Here is a 27790-nt window from a genome sequence, read left to right on the forward strand (position 1 = left end):
TTTGCTACCTATAGTGGCTATAATAGATACTGATTTACTTGCATACGATTGTCGATTATTATTTACAACAATTATGAGCATCAAAATAAGATGCTAGCTACTAGAAAAATTGAATGATTATATTATGTACTATAGGTAATAATAATAGTACGCATTACACATAGAACTAGTGGAACAACTGGAACATCAGCGTTACATGATGAACTAGTGAATATAAATAAGTTAAAATATTTTAACTTCACATTATTACACTAAGCTTGTTTAGAGAAAGTTCTTTTTTAAAGGGAAATCGTTCCGTTCCATTTAAATAAAGGTCTATTAAAGGATTAACATAATATGAATTCGTTCTAGATCCTTGTGTCTTTTTCAAGGAACAAGAAGGAACTCCCTGCACATTCAGTTTTAGTTTTAGAATACATACTTCTTCTCTATTTATACTTTTATAATGTAAGGCAAGGACAAAAACCAATTAATTAAACGTAATTCATCTAAAAATATCTATTTATGCATAGAAACAAAGAAAACTATATACTACAAAATTTACAATATATAATATGTTTTTAAAATTAAATTAAAGGAACTATGATTTTCGTTCGTTCTCTAGAATTAGTTCATATTTATTTTATTTATTCTTAAACAAAGTAGTTTTTACAAAAATTAATTTATCGTCAACTGCAGTCTAGGCCCCTAGACCCTAGTTTACAAATAAAATAAGAATATTGAACTGGCTTACCAATCAACATTAAATACACTAGACTTTTTTATTTAGTAAAAAACTTAATGATTGTTAGCAAAAAAAGGTAGTATAAACAATCCTTCACCCGTATAGACTATGGAGGTATGCATAGTAGGCAATTAGTAGCCCCAGGGGCTATAACGCCACCGCCACCATTAATGAGTAACGCCGTAGTGACTAGTGAGTAGTGAGTACGCCTTGGCCGGGAATCGACCACGGCCCACGAATAGTTTTCGACGTTTTCGAGTGTTCGGCCGTCACGTATCGCCGCATCGGTGAACGGAGCGTTAGTGGTAGATACTACGTCCAGACTTCTGCACGCACACGAGCGCTCTCACAAACACATTTTCATATGCCCAGTTTTGTAACGGACAACCGGTCGTACCATAGGAATCCATATTGTTATTTGTTTTGCCGCAGTGCTGCGGTTCGAGATTGTACGTAGTTACTAGTTTTGGTTTTCTATCTATCAAACACGTTTTTTTAATTGTTGTTTACTTGTTACTTTTTCGGTACTTTATCATGGTTAAAAGTATTGACGACATTTTTTTTATCTCTTCAACTTGACTGATTGAAACTTGTTCCAATCGCTTTTATTACTATTAAAGTATTTTTCATTGTAATTTTTCGGTCTCAATATAACGCGCGTCCAAACAAAATAGAACAGAATGGAAACACCGACAAAATCACTGCCATCACATCGCGACGTAGATGGAAATTACGATGCTACGACTTCTAGCCCGTTGAAAGGTACGTTCCGAACGCATATTATTTAGGACAACGTCCGTTTTTTGTCAACTCGGTTCACAGTATCCAGTCTTGCGAGCCAAAAGTCACATAATAATTATAAGCACATTGTCCCAGTAATTCATTATTTTTTTGTATACTAGGTAGTATATTTAAGTTACTCACAAATAATGTAAATAATACCCAGACATTTTCCCCGTATTCCAAACAATATACAAGTTTATATTCGCCTGACAGTGAGTACCTATCCGTCTTGACACACTAATTTATATTACCTACAACTAAGTATAAGCTTCTACTGTTAAATATCTATGTTTTTGCCATTTTCTAACTGACATCAGGCATAAACCTAGTTTATTGTACCTACTTTAATTTAACATAAACATGTCTCTTATTTTACTCTTTCTACTAGCCTTGCCCAGTCCTAGGACACCTGTCAGAGCCACATTCAATGATAGTGATGACGATGAATCAGATGAAATGGAAAGCCCAAAGTTTCCGCATCTTATCCCAATTTATAGGAGAACACCTGATGAATATGATTTAGGAGGCGTGCGTATTGGTTGGGATGATGGATATGGCAGTGTTTGTTATCAAGATGATGATTATGGTAAGAATAATATATAATATTTAACTAAAACAAACTAGTATTAACAATTTTCTTAAAATATACTATATTGGAACTTCATTAAATTTAGCGATACCATATTTTTATTAAGTTATTTTAATGTTCAAATTTTAATTTATAATATTAATTTTAATGTAATAATTATAGATTTTCAAACTATTTTATTAAATAAATAGTATCTTTATTACCTATTATTATTATTATTTTTATAGGAATCATACTAAATTTCTATTTAATTTCTGATTTGATGTTTATAGTTACTGAAAGGAGGTCAAAAAGGAGTAAAAAAAGTCGATTATTCTCTGAACGTCATCATCGATCTTTCTTTAGATCGAGCCATTATAGTTCATCAAACCCTGAATCACCTTCTCCAAGAAGTTGTGCAAGTGTAAATAATACTGCTATGCAGGAAGAGCTAAATAATTATCTTGAATGCATATTGAATTGTCTTAGTAAGTTCACTAACTTTTATATTTTGTTTGCATAAGTTTTTTTTTTTAAATTCTTAAAACTGCATTGTTGAATAATGAACAATATATTTTAAGAATTCTGTTTACATTGCATTACAGGTGCCAAAAAGAAAAATCGACAGTTAATGAAAGCCAAAATGGAAGCTAGTTCTTCTACGAACAGTTCATCAGAAAATAATAATGTTGGTTGCTTATTAGATGATTCTGCTGATGATGAGATGATGATGCTGTGTAGTCAAGCTATTGAACAAAAAATTGCTGCTGATGCTAATAATACTAATAATACAGTGAATGAAATGAAACCTACAAAACTAATTGTTACAAATTCTTTGTCAATTAATGGAATAAGCCCATTAAAAGATACCAACAATACTACAAATAATAATGTATATTTCCATGTTGCCAAAAAGTTCAAACCTGTACACAGCAAACTATTTGTTGAGGAACAGAAAAGCAATAATTGTAAATCACAATGTCACACATTAACTTCAAATATGATAAACAAATCTGAAAATGATAGCCTATCTTCAGCCATTACCACTGTTACTAATTCTAAGACAGATGATTTCTCTTCATCATTTTTAGATGACACATTAGCCAAAGAAGATGAGTTTTTTTTGGGAATTGATTTTTCAGAAATTGAGCAGCAAATTATGAAAGATGTTAAAGAAACTACTACTGTATCAGCAACTCAGAGTTGTTATGAACAGCCTAACACTAATGTTGGTGTACAATTCGGAAAAAAACCAGGTATTTGATTATTATATAATTAGTACAAATGTACGATCTAAATGTTTTTATTTAAGGTTTTGAATTGATTCATAAAGTCAATTGCAATTAATAAGAATGTTATTAAAAAACTCGATTGAAATATTTTTGTCAACTAGTTAGAATTAAATTTTAGTTGCCTAATTTCAAGCTAACTTACCTGGCTTAGCCCTGTTAAATTATATTAACGTGCTTTCGTGAGCAATTTAAAACATATATTGTAAATCTCAATTAATTTTAATTTATACTATTTTTGATTACCTACCAAACATAAAATAAAAAATATAAATAATTAAAAAAATATCTTAACAGTCTCAATACATATTATTATATATAAAAATAAAATAATAACAAGCTTATTAAACTACTTATGTATATTTTATAATTTTATTCTTTGACAGCCAACAGTGCAAATATATAAATTAACAAATGACCAGCTCAATTTAAAATAAAAAAAAAAAAGATATATATATATAGCTAATTGGGTGAAAACTTGAATTTGTGGTAAGAATATGAGTAAATATAGTTGAAATATAAATTATGAAAGCTAAATAGTGTCCACAAGTTTCTAGTGTTAAATTTAAAGGTTTAGTAGCTCATATAGAACACATAATATATAGGTTAAATATAGGTAGTTAAATTAATTTTTTTTTAATATAAATAAATTGTTATATTTTATATAAGTTTTTTTTTCTAGCTTTTAATAATTGTGCTTCTACCAGTAGTTCAAATTCTAGTTCAGTACTTTGGCGTAGATCTACTTCGACATCGTCAATTGTTAACAAGCAGCAACAGTCAATACAACAACCTAAACAATTCAGCAATGTCGTTGAGACCATAAATAACTCTAGGTAATAAAATAATGTCTATTTGACTACAAAACATTTTTTTATTGTGTATTTTATGTATATTTTAGTGTTGGTGATTCAAAAGCTACATCCACAACTACTACTACTAGATATTGCACACCTGCTGAAATAGAAGCAAAACGAGAACGTGCTCGGCGTACACTTTTACTTAAGTTTAAATCAAAAAATAGAAGTGTTTCATAAATTGATATTAGCATTTGAAATGTACATTACTTCCCATTGAATATATAATATCTTTTTGTCTGTGAATTAATTTAGAACAGATAATGTTAATTTTTTTTTCTTGTGTTTTTATATCAGATGTAATATTAATTTTTTATTTATATCCTTGTATGTGTAAATTGAAATCAATTATTAAACATGTATTGTTATTAATATCTGGTTTATATAGATTAAAAATACTGTATAGATATTGATTTCTTTCATTATTCTCAAACATTGTACATACTTGTAACCGCTGAAAATTTATAATTGAAACCCAAAAGAAAAACAATTGTACAAGTTAAAACCACATGTTGACATTAGTTTTATTTTAATATAATAAGTTTTTAAAGAATATTTACTAAGTACATTATTTCGTTATTCAAAATAAAAATTTGTAAAAAGACAAATATGTTTTACTATTTGTGAATATACACAGTTCATTTTAATAAGTATGCTACCTGATTTAATGGGGGATAAATAATTTTGGCATTGATTCATCTATAACTGTAACTTGTTCAGTGTTATGGTTCATTCATAGATTACACAAATAGCATAAATTGATTGAAAACTTTTCTTGATCCATTAAATAATTTTGTTAATTTGAAATCCAATCATTTTTAGATCCAGATTGAACCTGCAAGAAATTTAATTTATAATGACTAAATTGTATTTATTGTATTTCATTTTAAGTTGAAAGTTAATAATCAGTTTTTTTATGACGATCCATTCTCTTTTGATTTTTAACTTCCACTGTTACTTTAATAACTATTTAAGTACTAATCTAGTTTGTGGTGCTTTTAAAATTTGAATTAGATATATAAAAATGTTGTGGCTTGTGATAATGTTGTACAGTTTATGACAGTGGTCATATTTGCAAAAATCTATGCAAGATAGAAACTAGAAGAATATTATGTTTCATTGTGCAGGTCGTATTGAAAATTATATTTAAGATTTAACTAACAAACCAGTTTCATTAAAAGGTCTTTCAGTATAATGCATAAAGAATTTATGAATAAAATCTAATATTGTTCATTGTTGACGAGTACACATTGTTCTAAATGTTATAAAACTTAACATTAAAATCCTTTCCTATTATTTCATTGGGTCATTTATTGTGTGCTGTTATAAATACATAATGTATAATAATTGATAGATAATATGTTATAGTTGTGATCATGTAACAGCAACAATTTTGTGAACATACACAATCAATTTGAAGTCAATCATCTTTGTAACATTTCAATTTCTAAGGCAATATGTGGAAAATAGATAGTCAACACAATCTGTCTTTAATTAAATATTTTACTAGCAATTTTAAGTTCTAAATATTCAAATATGTATTATTTGTATTATTATGAAAACTACATCAACAATATCAATGAAGATTATTGCTAAGAAAGTTCTGTTACATTTTAAAATGTATATTGGATTTTAGTTTAGGTAAGAGCTATTTTTCTTACTATAGCTTTTAGTCATTATTATTATTTACATATATTAACAGTACGTAACAGTGGTATTTGTTGTCTCCGTCTTACCAGTGCGTAATATAGGAAATTTACGCCCAGCAGAACACTTATAACACCTTTAGTTTAAATATTACAGTGAATCGACCTATTTTAAAACTTGATGGTAAGAACATTATCTGTGTTTGTACATTGGTTTTTTACGATAATTCAATTGTTAAGCGAGTTATGAGCATTTTTAATGTACTGTATATTATATGCTCATTACTCACTAAAAATTGAATTATCACTTTCATAAGAAGTCGATTCACAATTTTTAAACTAAAGGAGCTACAAATGTTCTGCTGAGCGTAAATTTCCTATATCACGCACTGGTAAGACGGAGACAACAAATACCACTGTTACGTACTCTTAATTTTGTATTTTATGAATGATAAATTATTTTCATCCAATGCGTTGCTTAGCTAAAGAATCAATCGCCTTCAGAATAATTAAGGCCTAACCATTTAACCTGATTAATTGATTCAATAGTTACTAATGAATTTTTACATTAAATTTTAATATTAAATATATAAATATAACAATTTAATAAATAATAATAAAATCTTTTTTTGTATAAATTAAAAAGTAATGAAAACAACAAAACAATGAAAAATATTTGTGCAGAATTTTTTTTTCATACAATACTTGATGGCTAGAAATAGATACAGATTACCTGTTTGGCAAAATACTTCTTTGATTACATTTCTAGTTTGCATTATTGTTGAGAGTTATCAACTGACATTATAAATTATGAACTAAATATATGAATATATATATGGGGAAATTTGAATTGGCTAATAGGTTAAACCAGCATATTACATCATTATTTTTAATTCCATTTATTTTTAAACTTTAAAGAACATATCAATAGATTTATAAAATTATAAATATCTTGCATACAAGTTACAGTTGAAAACGAATTTCACATAACATTCTAATTTATAGGTACAAAAAAATTTCTTTAACAATATAATTAATTGAAGTTGCAAATATCGAGTAAAAACTTAGATATTATACTATGTAATATTCAAATATATAATGTATCTGTATATTTTTATAATTTATAATTTTAATTTTTTCTGTTCAGTATGTGCATAATAGAATTATTTGTAGCAAAATTGTAATTTTATAATGTAGTATTGTAAATAAATTCATGAATACGGTAATGAATAACTTTGAAATAACATGGTAAAAAAATTAACTAAAAATTCAATTTTATATGTAGTGAGTTATAGATTTGACAAATATTAACAAAATATTTAAATACATTGAAAATATAAATGATTGTAATATAGATAAATATAAGATTATATATTAAGACTATTTCACTGAAAAATTACTACTTTTAATATAATTTATTGAAAATTAATAATATAATATAAAATAACCCAATTATTGAAATCAAATAATTTTAAATAAACTAAAGAAAAGTTATTAAATCATACCTAACACTTACATAAGTTGCTTAGTGATTTCTCATTGTTTATTTGTATAAGTTAAAAAAAAGGATAAATAATAATAAAATAAAAATAAATAGTAAAAAACACACCTTAAATAATAATATTTTTGAAACAATATAAAACATTAATAAGTTAACTATAAAATGTAGCTGAATAAAATTGTTTTTCTTGATATAATAATAAATATTAAGTAATAGTCTGATCAAAATTGTACGGTTATATGAAAATAGATCATTTATTTATTGTTAAAATGTGATAATAAATAATAAAAAATAATATTCAGCTACATAGTTAATTATTTCATAGTAAGTTTATTTTAACAAAATAATAATAATTAAATTCTAGGAACGCGTAAAACAATAAAAAATCTTCATATGCATGAATTGTATATTTCAAATAGTTGTGATTAATTAAAAAATAAAAGTGCAAAAAGTAAAAGGCTTTCATAAAATATGTAGTATAATTATTCATAATAAGTTTAGGTAATCCTAAAGTCCATCATAAATAATTAAATATATATATACAATATATTTAAATTGCTTAAATATGTATCTTATAGTATCATTGTACCATAGAACAGTATCAATAAAATAAGTAAATAAATTAGTATATAAATATAGATTCTAGATAGTAAATTTTCAGCTAGTCTTGGGGTTTCAAGTCTTCAATAAAGATATATTTTTTTTTTAATTATATATATTTTAATTAATATTAAATATATTATTTTACGTTTATAAACACTGATACTGTTAATATTATGATAGTAATTATAATTGCAATGCATAATATATTTACAGTAATAATTTTAATAATTATTATTATAATTCATATATTAATATTCTCGCTAATATGTATATAATATATATAATGTTCTTGATCAGACTTAACAACTATTATTTAGGACTATGATTCGTATTGCACAACAAAATTCCTATAGTATTTTTGTCCATTCTTAATTTATTCTTTTCTATTAAGTTACATGAATAAAATTCTCGGCATTGAAATTCAGTATCAATTATAATTATATAAAAATTTAACTGAAATAAATTGAAATTTTTATGGAACGGCATAATGATATTATATTTAAAATGATGAAATAATATCAGTATAAAAACAATTTGTATAACTATTTTAATTATTTAAAATCTGTAAATATTTGAGTGACTTGCACAGTTAAACATTCTAACTAAGGCTTATGTTTGTAGTAAGAAAAATAACATGTATAGTGCAGTAAGAAAAAAAAATATGATGTGCAAAATTTACATTATACATAAAAAACAACACAATATATGAATTTCTTGAATGTAAAATTGCAAACAACTTTAATACATTTATACATTATTATAAATTATAAATATAAATAATTATACTTCAAAACCGAGAATTTCATGTCATTCAATAACGTAAAAAATGTTTCTTGCGAATAAATACATAATATATTCAATACATTTATAGTTTAATACACTATATATTTCAGTATTCTTAAACATACCTGATTTTAGTGGAGTATTGATTTTAAAATTAAATATTAAATATAATTAATAGATAGATAATCAATTTTCACAATAATAAACACTAAAGCCCACGTTACATTATATATGTTCAATAGTTTCAAAATGAAACATCTTAAATGTTATTTCGTTATTTCCATAATTGATCAATATTAATTGTAGTGTAAAAAAAAAAAAAATAATAATAATAAAAATGTTATAAACATAGTTAGAAAATATTTTATCTAGGATGTATCTATATATAATGTAATTTCTTATTGAATACTTGAATTATATCAAAACATAAATGATACATAAAAACTAATACATTTAATTTAGTTCTATAATAAACACCCAATAAAATCACAATATCTTGTACACACACACATATATATATAATAATAATAATAATAATAATAATAATAATATTAATATCAATAATATCAAATTTATAATTGCATATTCATAAAGATTTTAGTTATTAGAATAACTACTATCTAAATAGCTATTTGTTCAAACTTAAAATATTACTCATAAATTTCAATTGTTTATTTGATTACACAAACAATAATGTTATGAATTTACTAAAAAAACTTCCATGATTATAACCAAGTATTGAAAGGGTTGAATTTAAAGTGCTTTTCAGCAATCATAATTGGCAGATTACCCACTAGAAATTTCTTTTGAAATTTAAGAAAAAAAAGAATAATATAAATTTTAACATCTTTATAGGCAAACAACATAAAAAAAATTGTGTAGTAATAAAAATTTAAAAAAAAAATGTATTTGATTAGAAAAGTTTGACACTAGAGAGCTAAATGGAAGAATGCATTATAGATTAGCACCAATTTGAGTAATATTGTAACATATTTTCAGTAACAACACTACCATTATCAGTTAATTTAGAGTAAATATTTTCTAACAGCGGTCCAAATGTTAAGAAAATAAATAAACTAATGACGTGTACATAAGTATTTATGAATAAAAACAATAGGTAAATAATAAAATTAAAATTAAAAAAATAAAACAAACAAAACAAAACAAAAACAAAAATAGAGAAAAAATAATTGTCAATAGAACCGCCGTTATAATTATAATTTAGAACAAGTTTAAGGAAATTCTACTTCCTAGTCAATAGTTTATTTAGGTATAGTGCTAGTTACCATTTAGATTGTTCACTTTAGATATTGAACCTGGTGCTGTAACAAAAGTGATATCTGGTTTATTTTGTTGAGATTGAGTAGTACTACTTGTTATAATATTTTCAATTTCTTCATTGTCTTCATCATCTTCATCAGAACCTTCTTCTCTATCACTTTCAGACAAAGCATCTACTCTAAATGTTGATTTGTCAGTAGCATTTATAGTAGCAGAGGCTACAGTAAGTGAATTATCTCCTTGTCTCATTGTTGACAAGTAGTTAGCCAATGTGGTTACAGTGACATTCAATATTTCCGCTGCTCGGAATAGAGTTAGTTCTTTTCTTTGTAATTTAGCCAAAACATCAGCTGGACCTTGTTCCAACCAAAAATCTCGAACTCTATAAAATATAATTCCAATTAAAGATTTTAAATAAAATACAAATGTTATTACTTTACCTATAAGGATGTTTTAAGCAACCATAAGCATCTCGATATCTACCGTAAAGGGTTCCATAAGACACTCCCATTAATTCTGCAGCAACTTTCATTTCTAGTTCTTTATTTTTTATTGCTTCCATAAGTCTTTTCGTAAAAGGTTCTTCCCAAAATTGTGGACGACGTCCACCTGATTCTAAATAGTCATTCATTTTCATTACATCAGAAAATTGACTTAAATCTATTAACACAGAAATAATTAATTATAAATATAAATATTGTAATAACACTTGTAATTATGAATTATACCCGGAACATGTGCTGGTTGTTCACTGAATCCTTGGCTAACATTAGTGACACTACTTGCTCTTTCTTCTTCAGAAGAAAAACTAGTTACATTTACTGTACCAGTCTAAAAAAAGTCATAAAGCTTAGAGTTGCTATTATATTTTGTATGCATTATAGTATATGTATTTATAAGTGATAAATAGAAAATGTTTATCAGATCCATATCCACACAAAAACAAAATAGTACTTTTTTATTTGAAATTTTTTAAATAAACCTTTACTTACTGTTGGTTTAGGAAGCTCTACATTGTCAGTATCAACAACATGTTGCATTTCTGGTTCCCAAATTGACTGGTCAGGTTCAGACTCATCTTCAACATCTGCTGTGTCCATCATTTCATCATTTTCCTAGAAATTATAATTATAAATTAAAAATCATCATTAAATAAGTATAACTTGATAACATTTACTTGTTGTTTATCAGTAAACTCTTTTTTTATATTAGCAGTAGTAGCAAGCGTTGAATCCAATTTTCTTTTCTTGCTAATATTTGACTCATCAGCAGTTACATTAAAACTTTGATTTTGCTGTTCTTGATCTGATCTCCACGATACTTCAGCCAAGCCTTTAATCTTAAGTTCTTCTGCAGTTTTTAACAAAGAAGAAAGCTCAGTCTAAAATACAAATAAATAATATAATTAATGACTAATATTTATAATTAAATGTAAGCCATAATACTTACATTTTCAACATTAATTTCTCCTTTGTACATAAAACTGACTAGAGCTTGAATATCAGAGAACTTAACATCTTTAAGAATAACTATAGCTTTATTCTCATCATGCTGTGATAATATAGTATCAAAGTAAGTACTACAAGCAGAAAGCATAACCTGAAAATACATATAAATATAATTTTTGTAGAAATTTTAACTGAAGCGTATGAAGTATATACCTTATGGGCTCTAAGGGTTTTTCCCTCACAAGCCAATGTAACATCACAATAACTCTCCCGTTCTAAAAGTTGCGAAAACATTGCTTGTAAATTTGAGTGATGATACTTCCACCGTAAACAGTATTGTTGGGGTGCTAATGAGTTCATATTGTCCTCAGTTGTGGGCCGCATTGATATATTAAAAAATGTCTGGTTTGGGAACAACCTGACAAAATCTTTCAATCTATCATAACCTTAGGAATACAAATGATAAAAACCTGAAAAATCAAATTTATATTGTGTTATAATAAGGTTAAGATTATATTCATTAAAATGAATCATTTAAAAATTAAATTTGTTCCTTAACAGTTCAAGTTTGTAATTTAAATTATTAGGTGCATATAAATGCATAGATTATTTTTTCTTTGACCTACACACAGCAACATGGCACATTTTCCTTTTAGCCAAATCAATCTTGTAGTGTTATTAATTTTAACATCAAAGTGAATACTTTTGTCAAATTTAAAGATAAGTTGTTAAAAACATTAAATGTGTTTGCAGTTTGGAATTTGTTTTTATAATATTTCAGTTTGTTTCCAAGTTATGACTATATAAAATATTACAGATTAAAATTGCTAATTTTTAATTATTATCATAAATTATAATCAAATAAACACTTATAGTTAATGCACAAGTACCTTAAACAAATATAATTATTATACTATATTGTATAATAATAAAGTTATAAAAATACCTCTACAGGCAGTTCCATATTTATAGGAGTGATTAAAAGGAATTAATTCGGAGGTTCTCAACAAGGGTACCTCAAACTTGAATTAATGGTTCCTAAAAATCATTTCAAATATAAAGCAATCTTACATAATTTTCACAATTTAAAATGATTTTATGAAAGACATAGGTAGCGTGTGTATAATATGTTTGGTTGTTCAATCAGTTATATATTACATGGTTAAACCTAGCTAAAGAAAACCAACTTCCAGATTTTTAGAAAATACTTTAGGGTGCTGTGGGTCAAAAAAAGACTGGGATACTCTAGAATAATCCCTTCTTCTTGATTTGAGTAAATACTTAATTTGAATATTTTAATTTATAATCAATTTTATTTATAGATTTGTTTCATCCCTTTTTGCAAAAGTGAAAACTAACTAGATTATTTTCTAAGTTTAAAGTTTATATACCTAAGATTTTTATTAAATAGACAATAGACAATTGACATTTTTTTTTTTACTGAAAGATAATATCTGAGTCCAAATATTATAGTGATAACAAATATACTTGAGCATTCCTTAGAATATTGATAGCTTAATGGTCATAATTATTTATTGGAATTAAATAATACGACACAATGATAGATTTTAACTTATATAGATTACAAATTAATACCTAAATAAAAATGAGCATCAAACTTTTCAATACATATACTACCTCATACACAATTATTATAAAGTGAAATGTTTAAACAACAAAGTAAGTTTCTGATAAAATGTCTAAAATCAAGTCTGATCAATATGTTAATTAATTTAAATACAGGATTTATGTGACTAAAATAATTAAATACATATTATTATCAAGAGAAGAAAAAGTGCTAGGTGCTAGAAGAAAAAATGAAAAATGCTAGATTTCTGATTCACCAGATAACTTAGCATGTATTTATGATATCTTTATCACAATTCCAAACATTTAAGTTAGAACAAAATATGTAAATAATCAAATAAATTCAAGAGTTATTGTATTGTTATTTGGTATGCTAGTCTATAATTTCCCATTCATTTACATTTAATTAAAGAATTGAGTTCAGTAATTTAAGTTTTTTTTATTTTATCACAGTAGAGATCATACTTATATTAAAGTGATTAAAATTTTATCAAAATTTGTAATTTATAAAAGTGAAAAATAGTATACTTTATTGTTTCTGTTTTGATTTTGATTTTTTTATTACAGCATATAAGATATTGACCAAATATTTCAATATCATTTTTTTGGCTTGGCCCGATGTACATTAGTACGTATTTACAAATAGTATTAGTTTAGTAGAAGTGCGAAGGAACTAGGTAAAAAAATTACAAGAAAAATAAAATGAGGGTGTTGGCTAGATGTACTAATCAATTAATTGGAATATACTGACTGTAATTATGTTGTCAATTAAATCTGAACAGTTAACAATATTTAAATAACATCGTTTTAAATAATGAAACATATAAAAATTTGATAAAAAAATTCTAGGGTGAAAGAAGAAGATAGATGATAAAAAAGATTTTCAATTTTATTAGATTTTACTGTACATCAAAAAATAAATGAGTATTGATTTATGTCACCATTAATATGTCATTATAATATGTAATTCTTAGTCACTGTTGATTTAATTTAATTTAATTTAATTTTACTGGACTCATATTTAGGCATCTTAACTAATTGTTTATATATATCCTACCATTCAATTTCTTTATAACTGTGACTATTAATTAAAAAACTTTTTTGTATTTATAAATTATTTAAGATATTTACATAAAATTGTTAATCAACTAACAAAAAATTTAATAATATACAAATTCTTAAAATTGTTAATTATTATAAAATAATTATACCTATATTTTAACTTATCATAACTATATCTTACATTATTAGTGAACAATATATTATAAGTTTATATTTGAGTATATTTGATACAAAATGCAGATTTAAAAAAAAGGTTATGGAAGCTAAATTTAATTTTGAAAGAAATGATACATAAATGAATGCATCAAAAAATGAATATGAGTAATGCTGTTAACCAAAAAACTAAAAAAAGATCAAGTGTTTCTAAATAATACGGAACAGTCAAAAAAATCTTCATAACACTTCTTGACTTTTATTTTCAATTTAAAGAGTAACTTTGTTATTGTAAAACCAATATTTCTCTACTAAAAGAAACTACTAAAAAATATCAATAAATGTAATTAAAAATACTTTAAAAAAATATTTGAGTAGTATTTAAATTATAATTCAAATATTTTTTTACAATGCATTTAAGGATTATTTAAATAATTTTAAAAATCAATTCAGACAAATTTTGAATATAATTATTTTTATCAATTATTTAATTATATTAACTCATATATATTATCATTTCCTAATTTTTGATATTCATCAAACTTAGTTTGAGGATTTTAACAACTAAGTTTAAATTATTTACAAAACAGCTGTAAGATATTATTAATAACTTTAGTTATTTAGTTTATTTTAATGTACACAAAAATAACTAATTTCAATTAGAATGATTATTGAAAAAAATAAATACTAATTAACCAACTATCTACCATATTATCTTTATATTTCAATAAAGACTATACAGAAAACATAATGGCTAACCTTGCATACTAAAAATTATTATTTAGACAATTTAAGTTTCAAATATATAGTTAAGTTTATTTAACATTGTTTCATAAATATGAATTAACTGAATGTTGCACCAATGAAAAATATTGACTAAGTTGATTTATATCACAGCTTAAAAAGCATTCTAGGTATTAAAAATAAAAAAGGAACCTACAACATTTGTGTAATATTTACCAATTTTCATAAAAAATTGTAAGATACAAAGTAATAGCATAGTTTTCAAAGTCCAAAATCAATGACAAGTAGATCATAGTTTAATAATAATTAATATCCATTTATTAATTTAAATGTTTTTGTCACAAAATAATATTTAAACATTTTATTATTAGCAAATTGATAATCCTTGATACAATAATTGCTAGTTATAGGTTAATAGTATTACATTTACCTAAAAGTTTTAACAAAAAATAATATAAAAGAATAAGTTCATTAAAAAAATCTTAGCATCAACACTTCTTCTCACTTTGCAACAAGCCTAGAAATCTGTTATCTTATTTATAGAAGTTAAATTTACCATAGAAATTATGTGGTTCACCAATCAATTTATTATTACAGGGGCTATAATTTATTGGCTTTTTCAATATTATACTTTGATTAAATATATACTATATATACTTAATCATGGTAAATAATTATTTTTTCATTGATGCGTCATAAATATCAATATTTTCTATTTACATCATGGATAGCTAATATATCTGATCAGTGTTGTAAAATAAATATTATTGATTTAATAAAGGGTAAACTATTATAGAACAAAGATTCTATTAATATAATTGTAATCCTTAAAATAAAAAGTAAAATAATAGTTTTCCACACAAGAATAGATTAGTATAAGCTATTTACACACATATTGGACAACAAGTATAATAATAAGCTATTAGTTATGCCAGTAACACTTCTTGGAAGACAACTTAAATAATGAATAAAAATATTTTTAATTTCTCCAGCATCCCTAAATCTGTTGTTACAGAAACATCTTATAATAAATACCTGCAAACTTAACCAGATTTCTCCAAATAATTAATTGAATTGTATTTATGAAATTATTTCTTAGAATGATAATCATAATATTTCTATAAAACTTAAAATCAAGTTTAAAATGACTTGTTTAAAAAACACTCAGGTTTATTTGATTTCATTATTTCAAACCTATCAAATTATTACCTAATTGCATTTATATAGTTAATGGCACATTATATTTGTAAGGTTGAATAAAAAAAGTATAAGTGCATTTATTAACTTTTAATTTATAATAGGTATCATATTTGTGGCAACTGAATTAAATAAACAATGAGTATTAAAATATATAAATACTATTATGATTAATATTGAGATAATGTAGAAAAAAATGCCATTTTAATAAATCACAATAATAATAAAAAAATGTATAATTATGTGCAAACAATAGATAAATGTATTCAATATTTTTAGGTTAATAGTTACTTTTTATATTTCATTAATTAATGTGTTTATGTTATGAGTGTAACATAACAAAATAAAATGAATGGATTTATTAACTTTTAAAACAACTAGGTTTTAGTATAAAATTATTGATTAATTTTAAAGAATAATAAAATTTAATCATAAATGCGCATTCAAATTTTTTTAAATTCTTTAAATTATATTTATAAGCCTAATGAAAGTAATTTATTCAATGGTGTATTTATTTTTTGATCCTCAACCACATATCACGTACATGTTTATCAATTAATTTATTGTAATATATTTTTCTAGTATCCTTTTTATTAATTTTTAATTGCAGATTTTAAAAATATAATGAACATCATTTATTGTTCTTATGGTATAATTTATTTTGAATAAAAAGTTACTGTTTATAAAATGTATTTAACAAAACAAAAAAATATTATTGAAGTTATCCAATTGCATAATTAAGCAACATTGACAATTTTTCTAAAAAGCATTTGATTTATAGCAAAAAAATATGATATTATAATTCTAACAAATGCCAAAATAATGAATTTAGATGTTATTTTTTAATTTCATTTCACAAATTTATAATAATAATAACTTAAATTTTAGCTTTAATAATATAAGTATAGGAGAATAAATAAGCTTCAAAACATTACATTATATTGAATTATAATACCTCCATCAAGAATTTCTAAGTAATTCTGTAAGTTTTAAATTTTAATTAAGTACATCTTTGTCTTTGATATATTAAGTTAGTATTTTTTTTTTTAATTAGGAAGCATATGAAATGTTTAAAAAATTTAAATATTCTATTTAAGAGTTGAAGTAAAATTGAAATCATTTATAAATTATATAATTATAATAGTATTAAGATCCAATTCCATAAAATAAACTTATCATTTCTTAGAGAGTTATCCCAAAAGGGAGATATAAAAAATAAATATATAAACCTATTCTATTATATCTATATTGTATGGTCTTACTTTATTGAAAATATATTTAATTAATTGGGATATTATTTAAGCTTAAGTAGGTTTAAACATACCTTTAAAGAATTTATTAAATTTATTATTATGAACAATAAAACTTAATCACTAATTCATTTTATAAATATCATCACTAAGAATATTTGATTTAACGTTCAAAATTAAGTCAGCAAAATAGGCATAGTGAATATAATAATTATATGTTCCACTTTCATTTTTATCATGCAATAACATACTTACAATTAAAAAATAAGAAATAGAATGCCATGTTATTAAAACCAAATTGATTGGATGGTTATTAAAATACAGAATGCACAATATTAAAAAAAAAAATTAAAAACATAATTTCTGTAAAAATATGAAATTTGTTTTGAACTATATTTAAAAAACAAGTTAATAAATAGTTTTTTAAATGTTTGATTGAATAATAAAATTATAATTTACTATCAATTATATCATTTAAGAAATAATTGTATTTATTATAATAAGAATAGCTATTAATATTAATGATAATATGATGTAATAATTCTAACATTAAATTTTTTTAAATTTAGTGTATTATACAATAATTATAGGTTAAATTAATTAAATGAATACTAATAAATTTAAAAAAATATAGTTATTTCAACAATTAAAAACTTAATCACAAAAAGTCTAAATTTTTTTATTAAGCCAAATAAATTGAAAAAAAACTTATAACAATTGCTTGTACATATTTATACCAATTCAGTAAAGAACACATTTTAATTTTGAATACTGATAATATATGTTAGGTATACAAATATTTAATGAATATAAGTACTTAACATCTTTGATTCCAACCTACTATTATATTTAATTAAAGACATTTTGAGGATGTAATGCAGTTACATTAAAAAAACAAAAATAACAGAAAAAATTGATTATTTTCACACAATTTACATAGGCTATCAGTTTGCACTTTTTTATAGAAGTTTGTCAAATTATATGAAGATATAATCTTGTTAAAATTTACAAATGCGGTCAATTAAAATGTCCATTTTAACAACAGATATGGGTAGCTTACCAGCCTTTTTCGGTTTTAGTAGTTTGTTTCTTCTTCGATGTCACGCCAATCACGAAATAACAATTAATTGTTAATGTAACAAACACAAAATTAAGAAAAACCCTCTATTAAAATGATAAATTGAGCGATAAGAAGTATGCGGGGATAAGTAATTAATGACTAGTGACTACTCTATACTCAAAACTCGATTCACACCACAGTAAATATTAGAAAAACAAAAAAAATAATAGAACATGGTTATCATAAAAAAAAAAACAAATTGAAAATAGATATCAATAAGGTCATTAAACTGTAAAACGCAAAACGCTAGTGTACCGTGTTAATAACATTTATTCGGTATAATATACTTCTCCGCAATTTCCATATTATCTACTATCATATTTGCAAGTGCAATTTGATTCTGATAACTGCAGACTGATTCATACAATCATAATAATATGTCAACTACGGGATTAAGTGATTTTTTTTTCAAAATTTTTTTCTTATAGAAAAACGAAAAAAAGATGTAGATTTATCAGAATGTTTAATAAAATAATAAAATGATTATCAAGACGAATAGGAATATTGTTGAACGTCATACGAAAAAAAAACTTTTTGTATCTGCAATCCTCATTCCCCGGAACATCGGCTAGCGCACCACCCAGTCCATAGAACCAACGGCGGTAATGTAAGTAGTGGGAAAAACTTGGACGTATGCGACCTGTCCCGATGTCAACTGTGTCTGCCGTCTATTTCATACACTGCGTACTATTGATAATGACTAGTGGAGTAGATAGCATAATATATTATATTATACATAATAATATATTTATAATATAATATATAATATATGTTATTATAATATTATAGATGATTATCTATGATTATATATAGTATATTAGTTTATGGGTATTATAATATAATAATTTCAAAACTCATAATATTATATTATTATTTTATATAAGGAATATTATATTTAAATTGTAAATTTGTCATTATGAGTAACAACTTATGAATGCTATAATGCTAATTCTTATGACAATATTAATAAATGACAACTCACGGATATTGTTATGAAATATAATTACCTACCAAATATTAATTAATAAACGATTATCTATATATTATATATTACATACATTATACATAATACATACAGACATACAGTTTAACCGTAGGTAACGTACAGACTGGCGGAGACTTATTATTCCTAATTAGTAATTACATAGGTAATAATATTATAGTACCTACTCCTAATGTCGTACATTATATAACCAACGCTACACACTATACACACACTATAGGCGTAGACCACAGGTCACAGACATTTTTAGTTGAGTGGGGGAAGTGGCGTAACTTGAATCTGTTTTTGGGGAGGGGGCAAAATATGAAAATACTTTTTTACCTATTTACTAAAAGTATAAGTAGTAGGAGTGGAGTTGACGCCCACCTACCCCTCAATTCATTTTAATAAAAATAAACCTATACATGTTAACACCAAATGTAATGTGGTCCTTGAAGTTTTGAAGAATTAAAAAAAAAGTGAAAATACAATAGGAATTATTACATGTGAGCTGTATAGCTATCCCTATCATTATAATGTGAATAATCTGAAGTGAATCTATAATGAAAGGTGGACATTAATTAGATAGTTGGAACATTTTTACTCTTATTAATTAGTTAATTTTCAAATAAACTTAATAATTAGATCAATAACTGTTTATAGTAATTAGTAAAAAAACTTTTTACTAATTTTTTAATTTTAACTATTACATTTATTTGAATAACAGATTATTATTAAAAATATTTCTAGGTAACCTATTACATGTTAAATTAAAAACATCTTTAGATATAGAAATCGTTAATAGTATATGGTTAAAAATTATAAGTTAATAAAGTTAAGTGAATATTTTTTTGTAGAAATGATTTCAAAATTAAAAAATAGGAAAAATATAATACTTATTTCAATAATTTAGTATGCACAATCAGTGGCGTCAATTGTGGGTGTCAAGTTGGGTATTCACCCCTATCTGCTTGTAAAATAGTCTAATTATATAAGAGACCGACGGTTATAGTGAAATGACATAACTATAATTTTTCCAATTTTGAGGACTAGAAAACTATTTTCACGGTGAAAATGTATATCTATAATTTTTTAGTTCAAATATATAGACGATGATAATACATAGAAATTCTAAAAACTATAGATCATTCCTAAATTTATCTGATTTCGAAAAAAACACATGGTGATTTAATTTGTTCGATCCCTCTAAAAAAATATAAAATTACGCCTCTGAGGTAGGTTTTATAGTTATTTAGCTTTTCACGTGTTGTTCACCAGACACATTAAGTTATCTACAGTTGCGGTATAACGGGAGGGGGGGCGGCGATGAGTGGATCGCCCCCCTTGGTTAAATATAAAATATAAAATTATTACATGAAATAAATTTTTTATGACTTCTATTTTTTAGTACCTACTTATTGTATTTATTGTGAAAAATATTTCGCCCCCCCCCCCCCCTGGAATTGGTCAAGGACCGCCACTGGTTATCTAAGATGTGAATTCCACATAGAAAAAGTGTAAGTGGATATACGAGTAGAATAGTTGTTAGCTTGTGTGTGAAGCAATCTAGTTTTTTTCTTTTTAGCTTTAACCGAGGCTTTAACTTACATGAGGTTATAGAGATTGTAGAATCGTTTGCCACCTACTATTAAAAATTAAAATGACGCTCCTGAGTCCTGGGCACAATATTATAATTGATTTATTTTAAAATAAAATGTGTTAGAAAAGCTCATTCTGCAAACGTGATAAATTCCAGATTTCCAAACATATTTTAATAGGTACAATGCAATAAACTATAATTACAATTACAATTAAGAAACAGAATTTGGTGTTCTTTAATAATACTCGGGATAGCACGAATTTAGATCAGCGGTTTTCAACCTTTTTACATCCGCGTAATACCACCACCACCTACACAGTTTGAAACATTATATTATGTACTACTTGACCAAACAACGTTTTTTTTGTTTATCATAATATACAGGGTGATTCTTTTAAGTGGGTACACTAATTATCTCGAAAAGTATTTACTTTTTTCAAAATATTTTTTTACATGATTTCAAGTTGTCAAAAAACCAACGTTTTTATTAAAAAATTATATTTTTAAATATTTTTTATCCTAATCATTTTTTAAGTTTTTTACTTTTTTGAATGACAACATAGAGTTTTAATTTCATATTCCAAAGCACAATATTTTTCTAAGTATTTTGATTCATAAAAATCGAATTTAGGACGAGTAGTTTATGAGTTATATGTATTTAAAGTTTAGACAAACGGAGTAGTGGACAAACTTTTTGCGGGGTAACCTCGTACCACTCCACTCTGCCAATCAAAACTTTAAATACTTATAACTCAAAAACTACTAGCCCTAATTTCGATTTTTATGAATCAAAATACTTTGAAAAATATTCTGCTTTGGAATATGAAATTAAAACTCTATGTTGACATTCAAAAAAGTAAAAAACTTATAAAATGATAAGGATAAAAAATATTTAAAAATATAATTTTTTAATAAAAACGTTGGTTTTTTAACAACTTGAAGCCATGTAAAAAAATATTTTGAAAAAAGTAAATACTTTTCGAGATAATTAGTGTACCCACTTAAAAGAATCACCCTGTATATACCTACGTTATTACTTATTTTACAGTAGGTACCTATAGTCAGTATGGAATCGTATTTTATTATAGGGACTATAAAATCATGATGATATGAGCATTGAATGAATACCTACAAAAATGAGAGTAGAAATGTAAGTAGTATCTACTAGTAATAACTAACGGATAAGCGTCAGACACAACGAGGATCGAAGATAATATAATATATTCTTAACTAATGTTTAGAAACAAAACCTACTTTTATGTAGATGATTATATCATAAATATTAAAGCCTTGAACCAAGGCCGTACCTAACTGAAAAAAGTTCAGGGAGATCTAACATAATTGTTGTACGAATACTGGGTACTTATTATTTTTACGTTCAAAATACAAAAACTATCGTTCAACTATTAATCATTTCGGAAGGGGGGAAGACTAGAAAATAGTAATGGAATGCGGATAGTGACTTATAAATTTAAATGTGGCAAGCCTTTTTAGAACAGACCAAAGATTCTATAATTGAAAATGCTCAACCATTATAGTGTGAAATGAGAAGGAATATTAACATGAATTTATACAAAATTTCGAAATGGTTAGAAGTAATTTAAAAAAAAATTAAATTAAATTACTAACCTAACCTAACTTAAGGAGGTTGAAGTACATTTTATCAGTTCCCTATAAAAAAAATCAAAATTGCGCCACTGACCGTAATCAATAATGCCCTATGACTAATGTATGACTTGGGTGATGATTAAAAAATAAACTTGTTCGTTTAATTTTAATTGAGCCAAGTTAATATCTATATTATTTCCATATTAATCTTGAAAATTCTAGTTAATTTTGTAACTAAAGTCTATATAGACTATAAGTCAATATTAATTATTCAAGGCAATTGTGAACGTTTTCTAATGTAAAATAATTTTTATAACAACTTAACTAAATAGTAATTACATAAAATACACTAGAAAAGTAATATTCAAACATAAGGGCCAAAACTACAAAATGTTTAAACGAAAAAATAATTCTAAACAAAAACGGCTGTCTGCAGGCTACCACAGATTATATAAATTATTAAATTATATTATATTATTTATATAATCTGTGATGATACTATAAGTAAATCCTATGATATTATTGTGATTGAAGTAATTTATATTATTTTTTTAAATTAATTTTTGCCAAAAAGAATTTCATTTGAAAATGCTATTGTTTGTATACTGTATATAATATTATAATATTACAATATATATATACTCTAAAAATTTCAAGTACTCACGAGGCCACGAATAATATTTTTGAATGACAACAAAATAAGTAAAATCGTTATTCTCTTAGTTTTGTCCAAATTTAAACTTAAAATGTCTGTAAAAAGAACTATTCATACATTTTTTAGATTTTTTTGAATACAATAAGAACTATTTATGAGAATCCTTGTTTTAAATTGTTTACTACAAATGATTTTAAAATGTTCAAGATTTTGATGAATTCTTAACTATAAAGATGTTATAAAAAAATATTATGAATTAATTTTAACTTTTTTTTTTAATATCTAATTTTTAATTTTCATTAACAAGTTATGATAACATTTTTTACCGACAATATTTTTCAAAACTACCTAATAATATACAGGGTGATTTTTTGTATCATGAACCACTCATTATTTCAAAAGGCATCAATGTTATTGAAAATATTTTTTTACAAAGTTTCATGTTGTTAAAAAAACAACATTTTTATTAAAAAATTATGTTTTTTAATATTTTGTATCCTTATAATTTTTTAAGTTTTTTACTTTTTTGAATGACAACCTAGAGTTTTAATTTCATATTCAAAAGCAGAATAATTTTCTAAGTATTTAGATACGTAAAAATCGAATTTTGGACGAGTAGTTTATGAGTTATAAGTATTTAAAGTTTAGATTGTCAGAGTGGAGTGGTACGGGGTTATCCCGCAAAATGTTTGTCCACTACTCCACTTGTCAAACTTAAAATACTTATAACTCATAAACTACTCGTTCAAAGTTCGATTTTTACGTACCAAAATACTTACAAAAATATTCTGCTTTGGAATATGAAATTAAAACTCTAGGTTGTCATTCAAAAAAGCAAAAAAATTATAAGGATAAAAAATATTAAAAAACATAATTTTTTAATAAAAACGTTGTTTTTTTTAACAACATGAAACTTTGTTAAAAAAATATTTTCAAAAACATTGATACTTTTTGAAATAATGAGTGGTTCATGATAAAAAAATCACCCTGTATAATATCAAAATTATCTTATGTCTAAAATAGCTTAGATAATCACAATATAAATGTTCAGAGAAAATGTCATGTTTATACGATAATTTTTTTATATAGAGTACCTAACAATAAAAAACAAATTGATTTAAAAAAAAAAATAATCATCCTTAATTTTTGGTTTGCTTTTCCGGACACTTTTGAAAACTATTGAAGATTTTTACCTTCAATTCCCCGAAGTACCAAGTACCCATAATAGATTTACTTTCCTAACAGAAAATATGCTGTTGAAGAAAATTTAAGCTAAATGATGACAGACGCAAAAAAAAAACACAGGTACATAATTGTAAAATCAGAATATCCATCTATCCACTCAGAATCCAAAATAAACGTCTTGTTAAGAGGACCCGCATATTATGTTATCTCCGTCTTATAAGTATACGTAACATAGCAAATTTTATGCCAAGCAGATCACGTTTAGCTCCGTTACTTTAACATTTCGAGTAAATTGACCTCTTACAAAAATTAAAGGTAACATTATTATCGAGGGCACCTCGTAGGATTTTTATTATATTTTTATTTTAAAGTGTGTTATGAGTATTTTAAGATATACCAACAATTTACAATTTTAAAATACACATAACTCACTTTAAAATTAAAATATAGGTAATAAAAAGCCTACGAGATGCCCTCAATAATAATGTTAACTTTAATTTTTGTAAGAGGTCAATTTACTCTAAATTTTAAACTAACAGAGCTAAACGTGATCTGCTGAGCATAAAATTTGCTATGTTACGCGTTTGTAAGACGAAGACAACAATTATGTGGGTGTAGCGTCCTCTTAATCATTATAAATTAGATCTATTAAGCTATTTAAAACAAAAGGAGCAAAACGATAAACTAAGTTAGGACTATTTGACTCTTATAAAATGTTAGGGTAAACCCGTTTTGCCCCGCAGATTATGCCTATAGAAGGGTTATCAATATATATATATATAAATATATGTTCACGGTTATAGGTAGTAAAATTTTTATGGTGTAAAAAAAACATCGGGAATTTGAGCATTCCACCCACTTCGCGGATACGCTATTTCCCCTTTGCTGGTATACATTGTACAGGTACACATCGTAAAGTATAATATTAAACAGATTCGTATACTGGTATACTGTGTATAAAAATATAATATAGAAATATACTACAAAGTAACACATTTTAGTAATTCATTGTACCGGGGTACAAGACATAGGTAAGGTAACTACTCAATTAAAATTATTTATATCACAATATAGTAAAAATGTATAAAAATTAGAGATGTTACGAACTGTTCGATTTTCGAAACGAACTTTGGGTGTCGGTTCGGTTCGAAAACCGAACTGGAAATTCCAAATAATCGAACCGAACCAAATATCTGATAGTTCCGTTCGATAATCGAACCAGAGAAATAAAAATAAAAGTCGATGGAGTAACGGCTAAAATTATAAATTATTATTAAATAATTAATAATTGATAGATTAATATTAGACATTAGTTGTTTAATGTTTGCTTGTTTTAAATATTGATGTTTTTCGCTTTTTCTTATAAGTTATCATAATATTAATAATTAAAAATTAAAAATCTTATGCATAATAATTATTAACTATTAAAGTATTTAAAGTATTTAAGTAAATAATAGTAAAATCTTTATTCAATAATTCTGAGGTATGATGGCTAAATGATAAATAAATAAATAAATATTAAATATTAAATAAAATAATATCCAATTTAACTTTTAATGTTCGGTTCGAGTTCGATAAAATATTTGAAGAGTTCGGTTCGGTTCGGGTTCGATTAAAAGTGTGTAGGTTCGGATCTGTTCGAGTTCGTTGATTTAAAGGAAAGTTCGGTTTGACCTTAAATATTATAGTTTGTAACATCTCTAATAAAAATTAGAAGATAATTCAACGATTTAGGACCAATTGCATGTATTTTTGTAAATATAGTCTTGGAACATAATAAATCGGTTCGTTTTTCTATTTAATTTGTTGAATTTTTTACTAACGACGAGAAAAATTAACTTTATAAATCTTTAATCATCAAATACCTACGGTTCCCAGTACCTATCTACAACCTATGTTTATAATATATATTTTATATGGAAATGTAACTATTTGCGCAATATGCACTCTTCTACGCAGTACGCTCGATTAAAAACTTATAAAGGTATGTATTGTATAACTTATTTAATATGGTTACATTAATATAAATAGACGAGCGCAATCAGTTATGTACCGTTATATTATGTTATTTATTTGTGAGAGAAGAAACGTCTAATAGTATTTAGGTATAATTTAATTTTTTACGATATATATATAAAATCAAATCAACTTTATAAGGTACCTACCATTTCAATATTTTTTTGAGAAAAAACCTAGCTTTGTACAAATTTAAATAAACTATTTTTCAAAAATGCACTATTAGTGATAGTTAATTAATCAATTTATACTTGGTGGTTTTATTAATAATTATGTGTTACTATAAAAACATATCTCTAATACTGACTACAGTGGAAACGCTATGTCGCTATATAAGACTCAAAAATATTTGATTCTCCGTTTAGTGTTGCAAGTACTTGATATTTGCGATTGCAGTTAAAAGATATTTAGATGTTAACTTTTTCGTTCAATTAATTGTATTAATCCATCGGAAAAAATTTCGATTTCCAATTTAAATTATTAACCTTGTAGGTAAAAGTGATATAATTTATCGAACCTTCATAATTTCGAAATACCTGCTAATTTAGTTACAATTTAAACCTCATGTAAAAATGTACTTGTTTAGATAAATGGTGGTTGAACAGTTATAAACTGTACAAGTCTAATATCTGTACTCTTGGAGACATGAGAAATAATATTATTAGACTGCAAGTAGTGCAAGTACTAAATAGGTACAAAAAGTATACAAACGTCGAATTTCAACACGATTCTTTTTTTAGTTTTTTTTTAAAATTACATTTTCACCGTATGAATTTTTAACGACATAATACGGTGATGAATTATGAATTTAAATTCATAAATTATATTATCTTGGTTTTGTGACGTGTCCATACTCGACACATATAATGTAAGATAACATTATAATTTACCAAAATATATACCTATTTACCTACTTATAAATAAATTATATTTTTACTCCAACAAATAAAATATTACATACCTATTTGTATATTTTTGGTGGTGCAAATCGATAGTAAAATGCAGTTAAGTAATCAAATATTGAAATACAATATTCATTAAATGTGTTTAAAGGTCGATGCACGCGCAGTCAACAGTTGATCGTTAACATCAAAATAATAGGATATTAAGACAGAAGACAATATTAACGCGTACACATAGGTATCTAT

At 24.8% G+C, this 27790-nt stretch overlaps 2 protein-coding genes across 6 annotated transcripts; one reads left to right on the forward strand and one right to left on the reverse strand.

The window, feature by feature from the left end:
• Nucleotides 1-1083: 1083 nt before the first annotated feature.
• On the forward strand, nt 1084-4776 carry LOC107161793 (uncharacterized). 2 transcript variants are annotated; one of them, XM_089217922.1, is made up of 7 exons: nt 1084-1486; nt 1627-1719; nt 1896-2093; nt 2369-2563; nt 2681-3331; nt 4047-4200; nt 4266-4776. In XM_089217922.1, exons 1-7 carry the CDS (start codon nt 1405-1407, stop codon nt 4399-4401), a joined length of 1509 nt encoding a protein of 502 aa, XP_089074048.1. In that variant the 5' UTR covers nt 1084-1404; the 3' UTR covers nt 4402-4776. The 2 variants fall into 2 exon arrangements, with proteins under 2 accessions (XP_089074048.1, XP_015363838.1); XM_015508352.2 differs by lacking the exon at nt 1627-1719 and having other exon boundaries at nt 1088-1486.
• On the reverse strand, nt 4721-27738 carry LOC107161794 (uncharacterized). 4 transcript variants are annotated; one of them, XM_015508355.2, is made up of 9 exons: nt 27604-27738; nt 11697-11953; nt 11485-11634; nt 11213-11416; nt 11028-11150; nt 10764-10866; nt 10476-10695; nt 10041-10417; nt 4721-5056 (listed from the first exon to the last, which is right to left on the reverse strand). In XM_015508355.2, exons 2-9 carry the CDS (start codon nt 11865-11867, stop codon nt 5040-5042), a joined length of 1365 nt encoding a protein of 454 aa, XP_015363841.1. In that variant the 5' UTR covers nt 11868-11953; nt 27604-27738; the 3' UTR covers nt 4721-5039. The 4 variants fall into 4 exon arrangements, with proteins under 4 accessions (XP_015363841.1, XP_015363840.1, XP_015363839.1 ...); XM_015508354.2 differs by lacking the exon at nt 27604-27738 and adding an exon at nt 18852-19167; XM_015508353.2 differs by lacking the exon at nt 27604-27738 and adding an exon at nt 18537-18842.
• Nucleotides 27739-27790: the final 52 nt, after the last annotated feature.

This window comes from Diuraphis noxia, unplaced genomic scaffold, assembly GCF_037042655.1.
Source record: "Diuraphis noxia isolate RWA-SAM2 unplaced genomic scaffold, SU_Dnox_SAM2 contig0001, whole genome shotgun sequence".
Taxonomy (NCBI): domain Eukaryota; kingdom Metazoa; phylum Arthropoda; class Insecta; order Hemiptera; family Aphididae; genus Diuraphis; species Diuraphis noxia.

Excerpts from the sequence above, each read along its gene's own strand:
- LOC107161793 (XM_089217922.1), top strand. The coding sequence starts at position 1,405 with ATGGAAACACCGACAAAATCACTGCCATCACATCGCGACGTAGATGGA. Across the intron at positions 1,720-1,895 it reads AAGTTTATATTCGCCTGACA|CCTTGCCCAGTCCTAGGACA; the intron begins GTGAGTACCTAT and ends TCTTTCTACTAG. Across the intron at positions 2,094-2,368 it reads TTATCAAGATGATGATTATG|TTACTGAAAGGAGGTCAAAA; the intron begins GTAAGAATAATA and ends TGATGTTTATAG.
- LOC107161794 (XM_015508355.2), bottom strand. The coding sequence starts at position 11,867 with ATGCGGCCCACAACTGAGGACAATATGAACTCATTAGCACCCCAACAA. Across the intron at positions 10,867-11,027 it reads TAGAGCTTCCTAAACCAACA|ACTGGTACAGTAAATGTAAC; the intron begins GTAAGTAAAGGT and ends GACTTTTTTTAG. Across the intron at positions 10,418-10,475 it reads TGCTTAAAACATCCTTATAG|AGTTCGAGATTTTTGGTTGG; the intron begins GTAAAGTAATAA and ends TATATTTTATAG.